Source organism: Mytilus galloprovincialis, chromosome 8 (genome assembly GCF_965363235.1).
Source record: "Mytilus galloprovincialis chromosome 8, xbMytGall1.hap1.1, whole genome shotgun sequence".
Taxonomy (NCBI): Eukaryota; Metazoa; Mollusca; class Bivalvia; order Mytilida; family Mytilidae; genus Mytilus; species Mytilus galloprovincialis.
In genome coordinates this window covers 71,350,054-71,365,305 of record NC_134845.1, presented here as the reverse complement: position 1 = coordinate 71,365,305, position 15,252 = coordinate 71,350,054, and the positions used below count along the sequence as shown (strand labels likewise).

Here is a 15,252-nt window from a genome sequence, read left to right as displayed (position 1 = left end):
CAACTTATATTAATCCCTTTCCACTTTGCGGTTGCTAGTGCTGCCTTGTAGCGGCATTAGCCTACTCTTTTTCGAAATCTACAACCTTGGTGTCTTTAACGTGTCTCTTAACACAGGTCAGCCATTTATCGTTCCCTTCCGACAGACTATCGTTGTTTCCTCAAGACCATACTCGCAAATGATGTCAAGGGAGAGCCGAAAATGGAGTTCCTGAAATTTTCATCCCGAACGGGAATCGAACCAGGAACCTTTGTGTTAGTAGTCCAATGCACTAACCACTACACAACGGCTCTCTTTCAGTTTTGTTTGTGTTATGAATCAAGATATCTTGATAAGAGTTGAACCCCTTCCTGAGGAAATACTCCTAGTTCTTAATTAACATACTAAATTGTATATTTGGTTATTATTTTATACTGTGTAACCTTTTTTTTATGGTGGGTACCAATTTTCCTTGAATGAGGAAATCTTGCATTTTTTTATGGATATTATTTGATTTTGTGGTTTTGTCAAAGTATGTATACAACCTAAAAGCAAATTTGTGATTCGTTGAACATTTAAATACATATTTCATCTGTTCCAATGAAAACAACAAAAGTTGGTATTCCACCAGGGTTTCCGCTGGCGGTCGCCATTTTCCCAATTTGTGAAAAAAAAAAAAAATTGTGGCGATTAAAATTCGTCATTGGTGAAAGAATTTGGCGAAAGAAATATATATAAAACGATTTATTTTCAACCATCTTGTTTATTTACTTTTTTCTGGTTTCCCGGACTTTACCTGATCGGACAATACTCAGAATTCACCTTGAACTCGTTAAGATTTTGACAGAATATCAATAATCAGCTGATTGCATTTTATAGCTATCGACAACAAAGGACTAATTAATAAAGGTGTTGATTGTATATTGTTTGACAAAATGATATGGTTAAATGGCGTTCGTCACATGTTACATAAAGGATTTATTAACTACTTTAATTAATTTGTAACGCACATGTTTGAAGCAAAATTTTGACGTCTCCTCTCCTTCTTTTAATGATAGTCCAGAAAAGAAAACTGTTAATATAACGAAAAATATTCAAAAGCAAGAAAAATCTCCGATTGAAAACTTTAGGGACGACATCAAAAGTTCAATGTAGGATAAAAAACTTAATTCACATAGTTTTTTCGCTGACCCCCCTACCCCCCTTCTTAACTTAATTTGGGAAAAATTGATTTACCTATATGGATATATGTAAAATCGATTTTAGATTAACAAAACTTGCAGCAATGTTAACCCCCCACCCCCAAACTATTCGATTTAAGTTTTTTATCCTACATCGATCTTTTGATGTCGTCCCTTATCCTTTGACTTTAATTTGATATAGATAATTGATTTGAGTGGGAACTAGTAGTTTCAGTGACACACATGTTTCAAGCATAGTTTTACTTCTCAAATTTTTCATTTACAATGGTCGAGAAAAGAAAACTGTTGTTATAAAGAAATCTATTCAAAAGGTTGGGAAGATCTTGGAACAACCCCTCGAATGAGAGTAACCCTTCAATGTAATGATTATGCCTTAAATGAGGGATGAATTTCTAGTGATAAAAACTTTTGATTTGTTATAAAAACCACTTCTTAGTACAAAAGGGCACATATTTTTATTTTGAAGAAACTTTCCCAAAGAACTGTACATCTTTCTGGTATTATATGGTTAAAACATTTCCAAGAATTTTGTTATATTCCGGGACTTATATCTTCTTTATTTTTAAAAGTAAGTGGCCCCCTTCTTTTAAAGTTTTTTAAAATATAATGAATTTTCCCCTTTTAAGTTAAAAATAAAGTTCTTCTTTTTAAAAGTAAATGTTTAGTTTTATTCATTACAATGTTGACTCTAACATAAATTTGAGAAAATAATCATAGGCGACAATGGGTCAAACTCATCTTATTTAGGGGGCGGGGGAAGGAAAATTTTAAATGAAAAAAAAAAATATATATGTTACTTGGCGAAAAAAATGATACAGTGGTGAAAAATATATTGATTTGGTGAAAGAAGTGGCGAAAAAATTATTGACTCGGGGGAAACCCTGTATCCCACGAATAATAATGAATCCACAGTAACTATAAATATTGTCTTTTAACTACTAACGAACTTTTTAATTTACCTATGTTAGCATTAACCTCCAATTAAATAAAGCAGAGCAGATAATTTCTTACATTATGAGACTCACTTAAAACTACACTATACAGTAGTGGTTGACCTCCTTTCAACAATCTATCATCAGTAAGGAATTCCTTTTTCTCATTTATCCTAATTAATCTTGTTTTTAATATGAAGAACTATAATCCAAGTTACACACTTGTAAATTAATTTCTGTGTAAGGGAATAAGTATGTATACAGGCATATCAACCATGTATAAAAAAAAACTTGTTCAATCTTTTCGCACATTTTTGTTCCCAGGAAGTGTCTTTTCTGAAGCCAAAATGGCATTCATAAAAACCTGGTTAAAGTATTAGAAGTAAAAACTTGGAGCAAGTAAATTTTTCATTTGTTATTCAAAGTGTAGTCTTTTGTAAGGTATGATGACAGTTTTATTAGTTTGGAGCCCAGCATGGCCAGCATGAAGAAACTAGTATTCCAAACCTTTTCATTTTGTATTTCTCTGTATCCAAAAGATGATTTTTTTTTACACAATCCAATACATATTTGGTAGAAATGTAATCTCCAGAGGAAACATAATCCCCATCCTGAGCTAATCTGAAAAAGACAGTTAAAGTACAGCAGTGATTAGAAATGTAATCTCCAGAGGAAACATAATCCCCATCCTGAGCTAATCTGAAAAAGACAGTTAAAGTACAGCAGTGATTAGAAATGTAATCTCCAGAGGAAACATAATCCCCATCCTGAGCCAATCTGAAAAAGAAATTAAAGTTCAGCAGTGATTAGAAATGTAATCTCCAGAGGAAACATAATCCCCATCCTGAGCAAATCAGAAAAAGACAATTAAAGTACAGCAGTGAATAGAAATATAATCTCCAGAGGAAACATAATCCCCATCCTGAGCTAATCTGAAAAAGACAGTTAAAGTACAGCAGTGATTAGAAATGTAATCTCCAGAGGAAACATAATCCCCATCCTGAGTCAATCTGAAAAAGAAATTAAAGTACAGCAGTGATTAGAAATGTAATCTCCAGAGGAAACATAATCCCCATCCTGAGCTAATCTGAAAAAGACAGTTAAAGTACAGCAGTGATTAGAAATGTAATCTCCAGAGGAAACATAATCCCCATCCTGAGCTAATCTGAAAAAGACAGTTAAAGTACAGCAGTGATTAGAAATGTAATCTCCAGAGGAAACATAATCCCCATCCTGAGCCAATCTGAAAAAGAAATTAAAGTACAGCAGTGAATAGAAATGTAATCTCCAGAGGAAACATAATCCCCATCCTGAGCCAATCTGAAAAAGAAATTAAAGTACAGCAGTGAATAGAAATGTAATCTCCAGAGGAAACATAATCCCCATCCTGAGCTAATCTGAAAAAGACAGTTAAAGTACAGCAGTGATTAGAAATGTAATCTCCAGAGGAAACATAATCCCCATCCTGAGCCAATCTGAAAAAGACAATTAAAGTACAGCAGTGAATAGAAATATAATCTCCAGAGGAAACATAATCCCCATCCTGAGCTAATCTGAAAAAGACAGTTAAAGTACAGCAGTGAATAGAAATGTAATCTCCAGAGGAAACATAATCCCCATCCTGAGTCAATCTGAAAAAGACAATTAAAGTACAGCAGTGAATAGAAATATAATCTCCAGAGGAAACATAATCCCCATCCTGAGCCAATCTGAAAAAGAAATTAAAGTTCAGCAGTGATTAGAAATGTAATCTCCAAAGGAAACATAATCCCAATCCTGAGCCAATCTGAAAAAGACAATTAAAGAACAGCAGTGAATAGAAAAATAATCTTCAGAGGAAACATAATCCCCATCCTGAGCCAATCTTAAATAGACAATTAAAGTTCAGCAGTGAATAGAAAAGTAATCTCCAGAGGAAACATAATCCCCATCCTGAGCCAATCTGAAAAAGAAATTAAAGTTCAGCAGTGAATAGAAATGTAATCTCCAGAGGAAACATAATCCCCATCCTGAGCCAATCTGAAAAAGAAATTAAAGTACAGCAGTGAATAGAAATGTAATCTCCAGAGGAAACATAATCCCCATCCTGAGCTAATCTGAAAAAGACAGTTAAAGTACAGCAGTGATTAGAAATGTAATCTCCAGAGGAAACATAATCCCCATCCTGAGCAAATCAGAAAAAGACAATTAAAGTACAGCAGTGAATAGAAATATAATCTCCAGAGGAAACATAATCCCCATCCTGAGCTAATCTGAAAAAGACAGTTAAAGTACAGCAGTGATTAGAAATGTAATCTCCAGAGGAAACATAATCCCCATCCTGAGCCAATCTGAAAAAGAAATTAAAGTACAGCAGTGAATAGAAATGTAATCTCCAGAGGAAACATAATCCCCATCCTGAGCCAATCTGAAAAAGAAATTAAAGTTCAGCAGTGATTAGAAATGTAATCTCCAGAGGAAACATAATCCCCATCCTGAGCAAATCAGAAAAAGACAATTAAAGTACAGCAGTAAATAGAAATGCAATCTCCAGAGGAAACATAATCCCCATCTTGAGCCAATCTGAAAATGACAATTACAGTTCTGCAGAGAATATAAAAGTTATCTCAAGAGGAAACATAATCCCCATCCTGAGCCAATTTGAAAATTACAATTAAAGTTCTGCAGAGAATAGAAATGTAATCTCCAGAGGAAACATAATCCCCATCCTGAGCCAATTTGAAAATGACAATTACAGTTCTGCCGAGAATAAAAATGTAATCTCCAGAAGATACATAATCCCTATCCTGAGCCAATCTGAAAAAGACAATTAAAGTACAGCAGTGAATAGAAATGTAATCATTTAAACAGGATCCAGTGACAATCTGAAATAGACAATTACAGTTCAGCAGAGAATAGGAATGTAATCATTTAAACAGGATCCAGTGACAATCTGAAATTTACAATTACAGTTCAGCAGTGAATAATTCAATTTTGGATGAAACAAGTCTTCTGATTTCTTCAACTTTCAAATAAATTGCTACGCAGATTACCATGTGCACCACATTGATCATGATGATGTTAATTCTTCATAGACAGAAATAAATGGAGAATGCGTCTATGAGCTGCAGATGCCCCTGCTTGAAAATATTCAGGAGTCAACTTCCACTTACAGATGCAGGACCGTTTTGTGATAATAATTATATAAATAAAGGCAACAGTAGTATACCGCTGTTCAAACTCATAAATCCATGGACAAAAAACAAAATCGGGGTAACAAACTAAAACTGAGGGAAACGCATAAATACAAGAGGAGAACAACGACACAACACTACAATGTAACACACAGAGAAACGGACCAAGCATCAGACAAAATCCCACGAGAATAACAAATATAACATCAAAACCAAATACATGAATTTGGGATAGACAAGTACCATGACACGTCTTATCGCAATGTCAATTTACACTCAAAAATAAGAGAAAACAAACGACGCAACGTTAAATTGTAACACACATATAAGCGATGTATATAAGTTTCATAACAATTAGTTCAGGCAAATTAATGTTAGAAAAAGGAAACTATAGATTTAGCCATTGTCCCGTTTATAAAGGCACAGAATTTAAGAATGGTTAAAGTGATTCCACCCAAAATCAACCTTGATCTGTGTTTTGTGGTAATAATAAATGTGTACAACTTTTATAACATTTGGTTGAGGCAAACTAAAGTAAAAGAACGGAAACCAAGTAAACAGGTAAATAAATTCTTTGCTTAGAGGATAGTACAGTTAGCATGGTAAGCAACAATAAAGCTAGTCTTCCTTGAAACCCTCCAAACAGAGAATCAGAATTAGAACTATTTTCACAAAAAAAATCTTACGGGTGAAAATACTCTGAAGGGAAACACTTTTGAGTATAACTTACATTCAGATTTTTTTATAAAGTCGCAGGCCTTTCATACAAGAGGCTGTGCACACAAATGTACCTGGTTCTTTTACCTATCTACTCCTCAGGACAGAGAAACAGAATTAGAACACACCTCAGGACAGAGAAACAAAATTAGAACACACTGTATCAAATTAATATCTCCCCTTTGCTCAATTGTATTACAGTATTGCAAACAAGGCAAAAAGCATTAAAGAATATACATTGATGACTTTAAAAATGTATGTTTTCCTGGATGATGTGTTGTTGGTATAATTCAATGTTTTCCCACCCCATTACTAGGGATAACCAATAACTCAATTTCGAATCATAATAACTTTGAAGAATGGAAAAGGTACATGTAGCAGAAAAATGCATAAGATTAATGAATTTCAACCCTTATAAAATGGTATGGCTTCATGAACTTATATTTCATACTTACTTGATAGCTCCAGTCACAAATTTAGAAAGGACCTTCCCTCCACCATACTGAAGACATAACATGAAAAACATAAAATTAAACATTATTATTAATGTCAGACATTAAAACTAAGAAGATAACAATGTTTGATATTAGTTGTCATTACATGTGTTAAAATATATGTGACTCTTTTTTAAAATATATTATCATTTCAATAGTTTTTAAATACAGTATATAATTAGATACCAGTAGTTTTAATTGATTACTAGAACACACCCGCCAAATTGCGGGGAAATAGAGCGTATGTAAACTGCAAAAAAAATTATAACTGGAGAATTCCAGGAGAGGTATCAAATGTCATAGGTACTTGGGGACTGGGCACATTTGTTTTGCCCGACCCCCTTTTTTTCCAACTACCGATTTTTATTCTTTGTTTTTCTGTATGGTAGCACTCCACAGTTAGGTGTGTAGTTTCGCATTTTGGCCCCTGTGGATTTTTAAAATATGAGAGCTAGTATGCAATAAAATTCATTTTTAGATAGCTGAGTATTAAAATAGCCTTTGTATTGGGTTTTATATGAACAACAAGGTTATGTAATGTATGTAATATAGGCTGTTTTCTGTATGACAGTCCGTATTTGCATGTCCATACCATACATTGGTCCGGCAATTATTGTAATGTTTTTTTCCAACTTTTTATTGCACGAACTTTGTGATTGGATTTTACGAAAAAATGAGGCAAAAGACACCCATTTTTTATTTGATCATTAGGAAGATTTATGAAAACAGTTTCTAAAAAGGTATCACTCAAAGGCATTGAAATTCTAGTTTGATCCAAATTTTGGGGGGATATGTGACATGTTCACCCCCCTTTTTGCAATATTTTATGGTAAATAAATGCAGAATGTTGCCATGGATACACATAAAAGGAATTAATTTTCACCCTTTTAACTTTTGAAAATCAAATCTATGGAAGATACTGATTACATACATATGCACATGTACAACACAAACTGTTAGGTTAATGTATTAGAAATCCAGGAATAGGAAATGATAAAAAATTTTGGGGCTCATTTTTAATTTTATTTTCTAACTGTGGAGTGCTACCTATACTATGAAGATACATATATATATATACTATAATTATATATACTATAATTACTAAACAAAATGGTCACTGATATATTAAAAGTTACCCCAGTAAACTATTGGAATTTATAGTAAATTATAGCAAATTTATACAATTTATTCATAGTATATGTATGTTGTATACAGAAATATTTCAGTGACCGCCGTGGATAGAAAACTATTGGAATTGATAATATATATATAAATAGCAAATACACTTTATCTATAGTATATGTATGATCATAGTATACAGAAAACGCAAAAAATAATTGTTCTGTCCCAAGTACTTATTATTACTTATATATTATGTTTAATTTCAAAACAGGCCTTATGGACAGCAGAAGTCTTTAATATTTCTCAAAAAGTCAGTCCGATGACAGAAACAATATATGGATGCCTATATTTTCGTTTTCCTCCCAAAATAACCCAAACTGAAATACTTTACTCAAGGATGATAAATGCTAGAACACACCCGCGAAATCGTGGGCATCCAGAGCGTGTTTGAAAGTATGTAAATTGTTGTAAGATGAATTTTTGTAAAATAAAATAATGACTGGAGAATTTCAGGAAAGGTAATAAAAGTTATAGGTACTTGGAAACAGGACAATTGTTTTTGAACCCCTTCCCCTTTTTTCCCAAAATTTCATTTTTTGTTTTTTATTTATTTCAATATGAACATACATTTAGTATGGTATGAACATAATTTACTATAAATAAAGTGTGTTTGCTTTTTACTATCAATTCTCAGTTAACTAATCAATCCATGGCGGTCATTGATATATTATATAGACCCTCTCTATTTATTATATTTAGTGACCTGATAATTTTTTGGTAAAAGATTTTATGACGGAAGAATTTCTGAAAAGGTATCAAAAGTTATAGGTACTTTGGGACATGACAATTGTTTTCTAACCCGGCCCCTAATTTTTTTCCTCCAAAACTCTTAAAAAAATTCTATTCATTTCAATAATGTAAGCGTTCATCTGTATATTATTTATTTAAATAAAGTGTACGATTTGCTTTTTACTATCAACTCTCAATTTACTAATCGATCCACGGCAGTCGTTGAGATATTATATAGACCCTCTCTATTATGTAAACTCAGTGACCGCCTTGGATAGTAAACTTGAAAAAGATAGCAGATATATAGCAAATACACGTTATTTATAGTCTTTGGTATGTACAAAGTACAGAAAAACGCAAACCGGATGTCTAGTCTGACTTAAAATTTTGTCCAATGACGGAAAAATATCCGGATGCAGTTTTTTTCGTTTTTTTCTCCCAAAATAACCCAAACTGAATAATCATAAGAATGGATGACAAATGATCACAAATGCAACAACACATGGTACCTATAGGACACAGAGGCATGATGATTGGGGAAGGAAGAAAAGCGACACACAAAATAAACTCAGTGACTGCCTTGGATAGTAAACTTAAAAATGATTGCAGATATAAAGCAAATACACGTTATTCATAGTCTTTGGTATGTACAAAGTACAGAAAAAACGCAAACCGGATGTCTAGTCTGACTTAAAATTTTGTCCAATGACGGAAAAATATCCTGACGTTTTTTTTCGTTTTTCTCCCAAAATAACCCAAACTGATTAATCATAACTTAAGAATGGATGACAAATGCGACAATAGGTCCGAGACCACAATTATTTCGTAGTGCATTTCTTTTAGAACATAAATGTAAATAAAAAAAATCCCACCTGCGCTTTCTCAAAGAAACTTTTACAGTGTGTTGTGCTACTTTTGGGACAAATTATATCAAAATTATAGAAAACTTCATCGCCTCTAACTCAAAATATGGACAATTTTATCTTTAGGGCGTCTTGAAATCTTTTGACAGCTTTCCGAAGTGCTATTTTTCAACCTTTTTCACCTGGACCAAATCACTACTTTCCTTTAAAATTCTGGACCCAAATTTTTTTACAGTGTAATTTCACCCCCCCCCCCCCCCCTACTTGCAATTTGAGGCATTAAACATGGAGAAATAAATTTGGAAGGGGTATAAAAATTAATGGCAAGTAACCCACTGTCAACACTAGGGACTATATTTGTGAACAACGAAAATCGAGGGACGACAATTGTGGTCTCGGACCAATACATGGTACCTATAGGACACAGAGGGCACGCATGGTGATTCATTTATTGGGGAAGGAAGAGAGCGACACACAAAATGAGGTCTTCTCATTTAATAGTATAGATTCTAGTTTCATTAACAATTATACCATATTTTCTTTAATATTTTTATATCAGAATGATTGATTGTTTGATTATAAGCTAATGATTTTGTGTATTAACACGGTAAGGGCATACAATACAGTTTTGATCCCATATTCACATTTTGATAAAAATTTCCATATAGACTATTTTTTACCTGATTAAATCAAATATGTAATAAAAAAAATATACCTTCATGTGCTACTTTTTGAGTAAAATGAGGTCGAAATTTTGTATATTTGCTCAAAAATCGCATTTGTGGCTGTATTTTCTCTTTCAAAAGAAAACCATAACTTTTTTGATTTAAAAAATAAACTGTTTTTTGTTAAATAATTTGTAATTACTGTAGTTTATAAGTCTCTTAGAAATTTATACATTTTTTATTCAAAAATAACTCATTTTTATCAAATGTTCACGAATGTAGTAAAAAACATCATTTTTGCAGCATATTTATCAAATTTTAAAAAATTGCACTATTTACGAAAATTGGCACACATATTCTTCTCGTGTTATCAAACCAAATAGCATTTTAAAGAAGCTCGGCCCATGAACACATTTTCAAGTTAAATAAGTTTGAATGATAATAATCAGTCGAAAACTGAATCTTTTCCCGATAAGACAGTTTGACGTCGCGAAAAATAACAATTTACGTTTGCAACGTCATTACCTTCCCTGTAACTGTATCGTATGCCCTTAAGGATTATGTACCCTTGTGTTGATTCAGTGCTAAACATATGGAAATTTTATAGAAAATCCACAGCCTTTCCCCTTATACTCTCATGTTTGGCAATTCGGTGACTGGTAAACATAATATTGCATGCAATCAGGGTAGTGCTAGCATTGATTTTCTTAAAAAAAAGTTTATCAATTTAGTTATTGGTTAAAACAAATATAAATATGGACCAACTCAAGTACACCAATCAGGGTGCTCTCGCTTTTAATGACTCAACACGAGATTTTTTGGAATCAAAAGGTTGTTTAGAACTTTTTTTAAATAATAAGCGCTAGCACAACATAGCAAAGCAAGTGAGTAATCTATGTTAAAAAAACTTTCAACAAAAATCTCTGTATGGCTGTGGATTATTTTTACTTTAAATATTGGGCTGGATCAACTAGGGCGGATCGACATGAAAGCGTATAATCCAAGAGCAATTTTATCCAACTATGCTGATCATGAATCCGGGTCCGTTCGCGCCCATTCACGTTTGCACCCACTCGTGTTAGCCCCCTACATGTTCCCACCCAAAGTCTGTTCGCACCCTACATGTTCGCGCCAAATTTCAATTGGTTTTGTGTTTAATAACTTTGTAATCAAGTTTTGGCAAGTAGTATTCTTATAAGTATAATTGTTTTCATTGTCTCAAAATAAAGTGAGAAAGCATTTTTTGTATTGTGATTAAAATCTTAATCATGTTTTGTATAGTGTATTGTTAAAAAAAATTAATATTCCTTTTTAAATAAAGTGGGATTCTGTCAACGTTTTATTTTGTGTTGAATAACTCTTAATCATGTTTTGGTTAGTGTATTGCTATAACTTTGTTTCATTGCCTTGTTTCAAAATGAAGTGAGATTCTGACTTCGTTTTTTTTTGTGTGTTGAATAAATTTTATCATGTTTTGGTTATTATAATAGTGTATTGCTATATTTTATTGTTTCATTGTTTCAGATCAAAGGGACCAAGCTGTTAAAAACAATTATCTTTTGTGTTTTTCATTTAAAATCTTCAATCTTTTACTCATACCAAGCTATATAAATACATTCAGTATTTACACGAAAGCGATTAAAACCAACAATTATGATTTTCCAATTATTCAACTGGAATTTGAATTAAAATTGGGCGTGAACGTGTAGAGTGTGAACGGACCTTGGGTGCGAACGTGCGAGGTGGGAACGTGTAGGGTGCGAAAGTATATTGGGCGCGAACGGACCTGATACCGCTGATCATTGACATTCCTTTTTATTGCATCACTTGACCACCATTTCAATAAAAGGGACTACCAACCTACAGTTAAGCAAATGACCAATGTTGCCTTCTATGAAGTTTATTCGAACCAAATGTGATTATTTGACCTTCTTTCTTTTTTGGTGTGGAAAGAGCACAGGCACTTGATTCTATCCATACGAAGCACAGGCACTAATTTCTATCCATACAAAGGTCGACTATTCGTATGGATAGAAACAAGTGCCTGTGGGAAAGAGCCGTGGTCTGCCTTGTTTTTTTTTGTTTTTTTTTTCTTAGAGAATAATTCAAGAAGATACTGCACCTCAACTAATGGATTGATTTTAGATTTATCTGTGCAAGGTCTCAAGAAAAATACAATTGGTTCATTTTCTTTTGTAAACAAGTGCTTGCTGTGTTTGTAAACATTTTCCGCCATTTTTTCGTATTTACCGCCCCTGACAGTATAGCTTGAAACCAGTTCGTCCTAAATAAAACTACCAGGACCCTAAAAATTATATTTAACTACCCAAATTGCACCAAGTACACAATTTGTATTAAGTAAAAATTATCTGTTATTATGTACATACATGCCGACTTTAAATAACATTTACGTACGTACTTACTTTCTTTTTTGTTTCAGGATTAAGATGTCCATGTCAGAACTGGGACCATTGTATGTTCTGTATCTTCCTCCTTTAGGGAGCTACCATTTGATTTTTATGGGGGGGCTAGGATGAAAAATTTTGTCCTGCATTTTTTTTTAGTTGTAATCTCTGTCCTGCCTTTTTATTTTTCACTCTATTCAGTCCTGCCTTTTTTTTATTAGTTTATCCTGACTTTTTTTACCTAAATTGTCATCCTGCCTTTTTTTTTTGCAAAGTGTCTCATCCTGCCTTTTTTTTTACTCAAAACTCCTGTCCTGCCTATTTTTTTCAAATTTCATCCTAGCCCCCTCATAAAAATCAAATGGTAGCTCCCTTATCTGGGAAGGGGGCTGGTCAAAATACAGGGGGGGATCAATTTTTTTCTGTATGTGGAAAAGGGGGGTTCAATTTTTTTTATAAATTATAAGTGGGGGGATCAAGTTTTTCAGTTACACATGAAAATAAGTATTTTACGTATATAGAATATATATACATACTTCAAGAGACAACATGTCTAGAAGAACATTACAATTATCAAATCAAAATATATTTTTAACACCATTCATATACAATTATTAAATAAAGACATCACAAGACTTTGGTGATGTAGGAAGCTGCAGCTTCATTATTCAAATAATTCAGTCATAACACATGTATTTCACTCACTTTGAACACTAAATTAACAAGCCTAGGCTTACTGCGAAGCTTTATTTTAATCAGCTTATTCGTTTGAGAGAAATAAAGTATAAATCAAAACAAAATCTACAGCGATTTGTGCAAATTTTGTCCAAACATACAAATCACACCACATTATAAAAAACATAGTGTACAGCAATAAATTATCCTATAAATGATTAGATATTTATCTACTCTGCATTTGAATATTGATACACATTGATAATGATTCTGAGATGAAGAACACCACAATGTATCCTTCTGTTTTCATAACAAGCCTTTATACCTCCAACTTCCTCAAAATTTGTACTTTTTAGGCTAATACTAGTAGATCAAAATTTTACGGTTACTATCACACACTTATGAATCAATGAAATGTGACAATAAATGAGTAATTGAATAGTTCAAGCTGAACTATCCATATAAAAGTTTAGCCACTCATTTGAGGTTGCAATAAGGCCTTACGTAAAGCTTAAGTTTAAGCAGCGTTCATATAATAGATTCCTTTTAATAAATAATGGGTAAAAAAAAAGTTATTTTTTGAGTTACTAAGAATCAAGTTTTCTTTTATAGCACAATACTATATATAGTTGGAACCCCCCTTTACTCTGGGTTGGGAAACCCCCCCTTTTTTAAATGGCTGGAACCGCACCTGAGGCCTTACGTAAAGCTTAAGTTTAAGCAGCGTTCATATAATAGATTCCTTTTAATAAATAATGGGTCAAAATAAAGGTAATTTTTGAGTTACTAAGAATCAAGTTTTCTTTTATAGCACAATATAGGAAATTAGAAAAAAGTCACAAAAAACTACTAAAAGCACCGGCTTGCTCTACCTACTTGTATTTTTTGTTACTCATATAAACACCTAAACTTTTTATCTAAAAAAATTAAAAAAACTGTGTACACATCGAAAATTTGACAAAAATAAAAATATGGTGAATCTATTAGGAATAGAAGTGAAGTAATAAGATAAATTAAAAAGTAAAATACAAATATTAGAATAGTCACTTTGTAGCTATACTTCATTCCGGAAACTAGTATAGTCTTTTCATTTACGGAACCAGCATTGTGATGCCGATGCAATGGCAGAACGGTCTTTCAGTACCATGAGAAGACTTGAGAAATACAATTATAATCAAGCGATTATCTGACTTGGTCTTTTAAACAAAAACCGTGAAAAAATCAAAATTTCATCAGACACATTTTTTTTTCAGTATGAGAAAAGAAAGGAAATGTTCCTTGATTTTTAGAATTATACTTGAGAATGAAAAGGTGAAAAAAAGACTAAAACATAGAGAAATGTTATTGTATTTATTTATGTATTTTCTCATTTTGAACTGAAATATCATGCAAGTTGCACAGACGATGCTCCTTATTATCCAATCTAGCTCAACCCAATACACATTAGAAGTTTGTTTTTCTCTAATTATTTTTTTTTTCTTCAAATTAATATATGATTTTTATGAGGTCATAGCTAGGCGGATCCAAGGGTTGGGGGCCCTTTTGTGGGAAAAATTTGGTTGATTATATAGGGAATCACTGAAGCATGATTGGAGCGCCCCCCCCCCCCCCCCCTTAGGTCAGTCAGAAGGCCCCCCTTATGAAAAGTTCTGGATCAGCCACTGGTCAGGTCATGTTAAGTTCCAGGAAATTGCGAGAATGCACGAGTTTTCACTCTTAACACCAGAGCTTCTAGGGGCCTTGAGCGGCCCCAATACCCCTCACCATATGACTTACCCCCGGCTTTGAGTACCATCATTTTGGCCTAGCTACACCCCTGGCTATTTAGAGCGTACATAAAGAGAAGAAAAAGAACCCTTTCTACATATGTAACATATGCACACAAGATGTAAATTCAAAGGAAGCCAGTGCAATGTGTAGTTCCTGTTTTGAGTGGCAACATTTATCTTGTGCTAGACTAAATAACTTCCAAAGTCAAAGAATTGGTTTTGTAACAATTGCAAATGTTAAATCATGTGTCCATTTGAAATTCATAGCAAACAACTATTAATATTGTCTGTCATATCTGATTTATGATGTAGTTTTGCATAACACTATTTTTATCACTGGCAGAATATTTAAACCATAGATTTTACACAGATTTGAAAATCAACATTTTGTTATAAATATTTTAGAAAAAAATATATTTAATAATGTATTTACAAATGTGTTTTCATGCTTTTAATTAATATTATAA

The 15,252-nt window shown here is 32.8% G+C and overlaps 1 protein-coding gene across 2 annotated transcripts in view; it reads right to left on the bottom strand.

The window, feature by feature from the left end:
* LOC143042503 (uncharacterized) overlaps positions 1-12,214 on the bottom strand; it is a 32,872-nt gene extending 20,658 nt beyond the window's left edge. For both annotated transcript variants that reach the window (XM_076214822.1, XM_076214823.1), the window contains exons 1-3: positions 12,059-12,214; positions 6,459-6,505; positions 2,621-2,734 (exon numbers count right to left, since the gene is read on the bottom strand). In XM_076214822.1, coding sequence (XP_076070937.1) covers positions 2,621-2,734; positions 6,459-6,505; positions 12,059-12,172 — 275 coding nt within the window. In that variant the 5' untranslated portion in view covers positions 12,173-12,214. The remainder of the gene's footprint in view (positions 1-2,620; positions 2,735-6,458; positions 6,506-12,058) is intronic.
* Between the last annotated feature and the right edge of the window lie 3,038 nt (positions 12,215-15,252).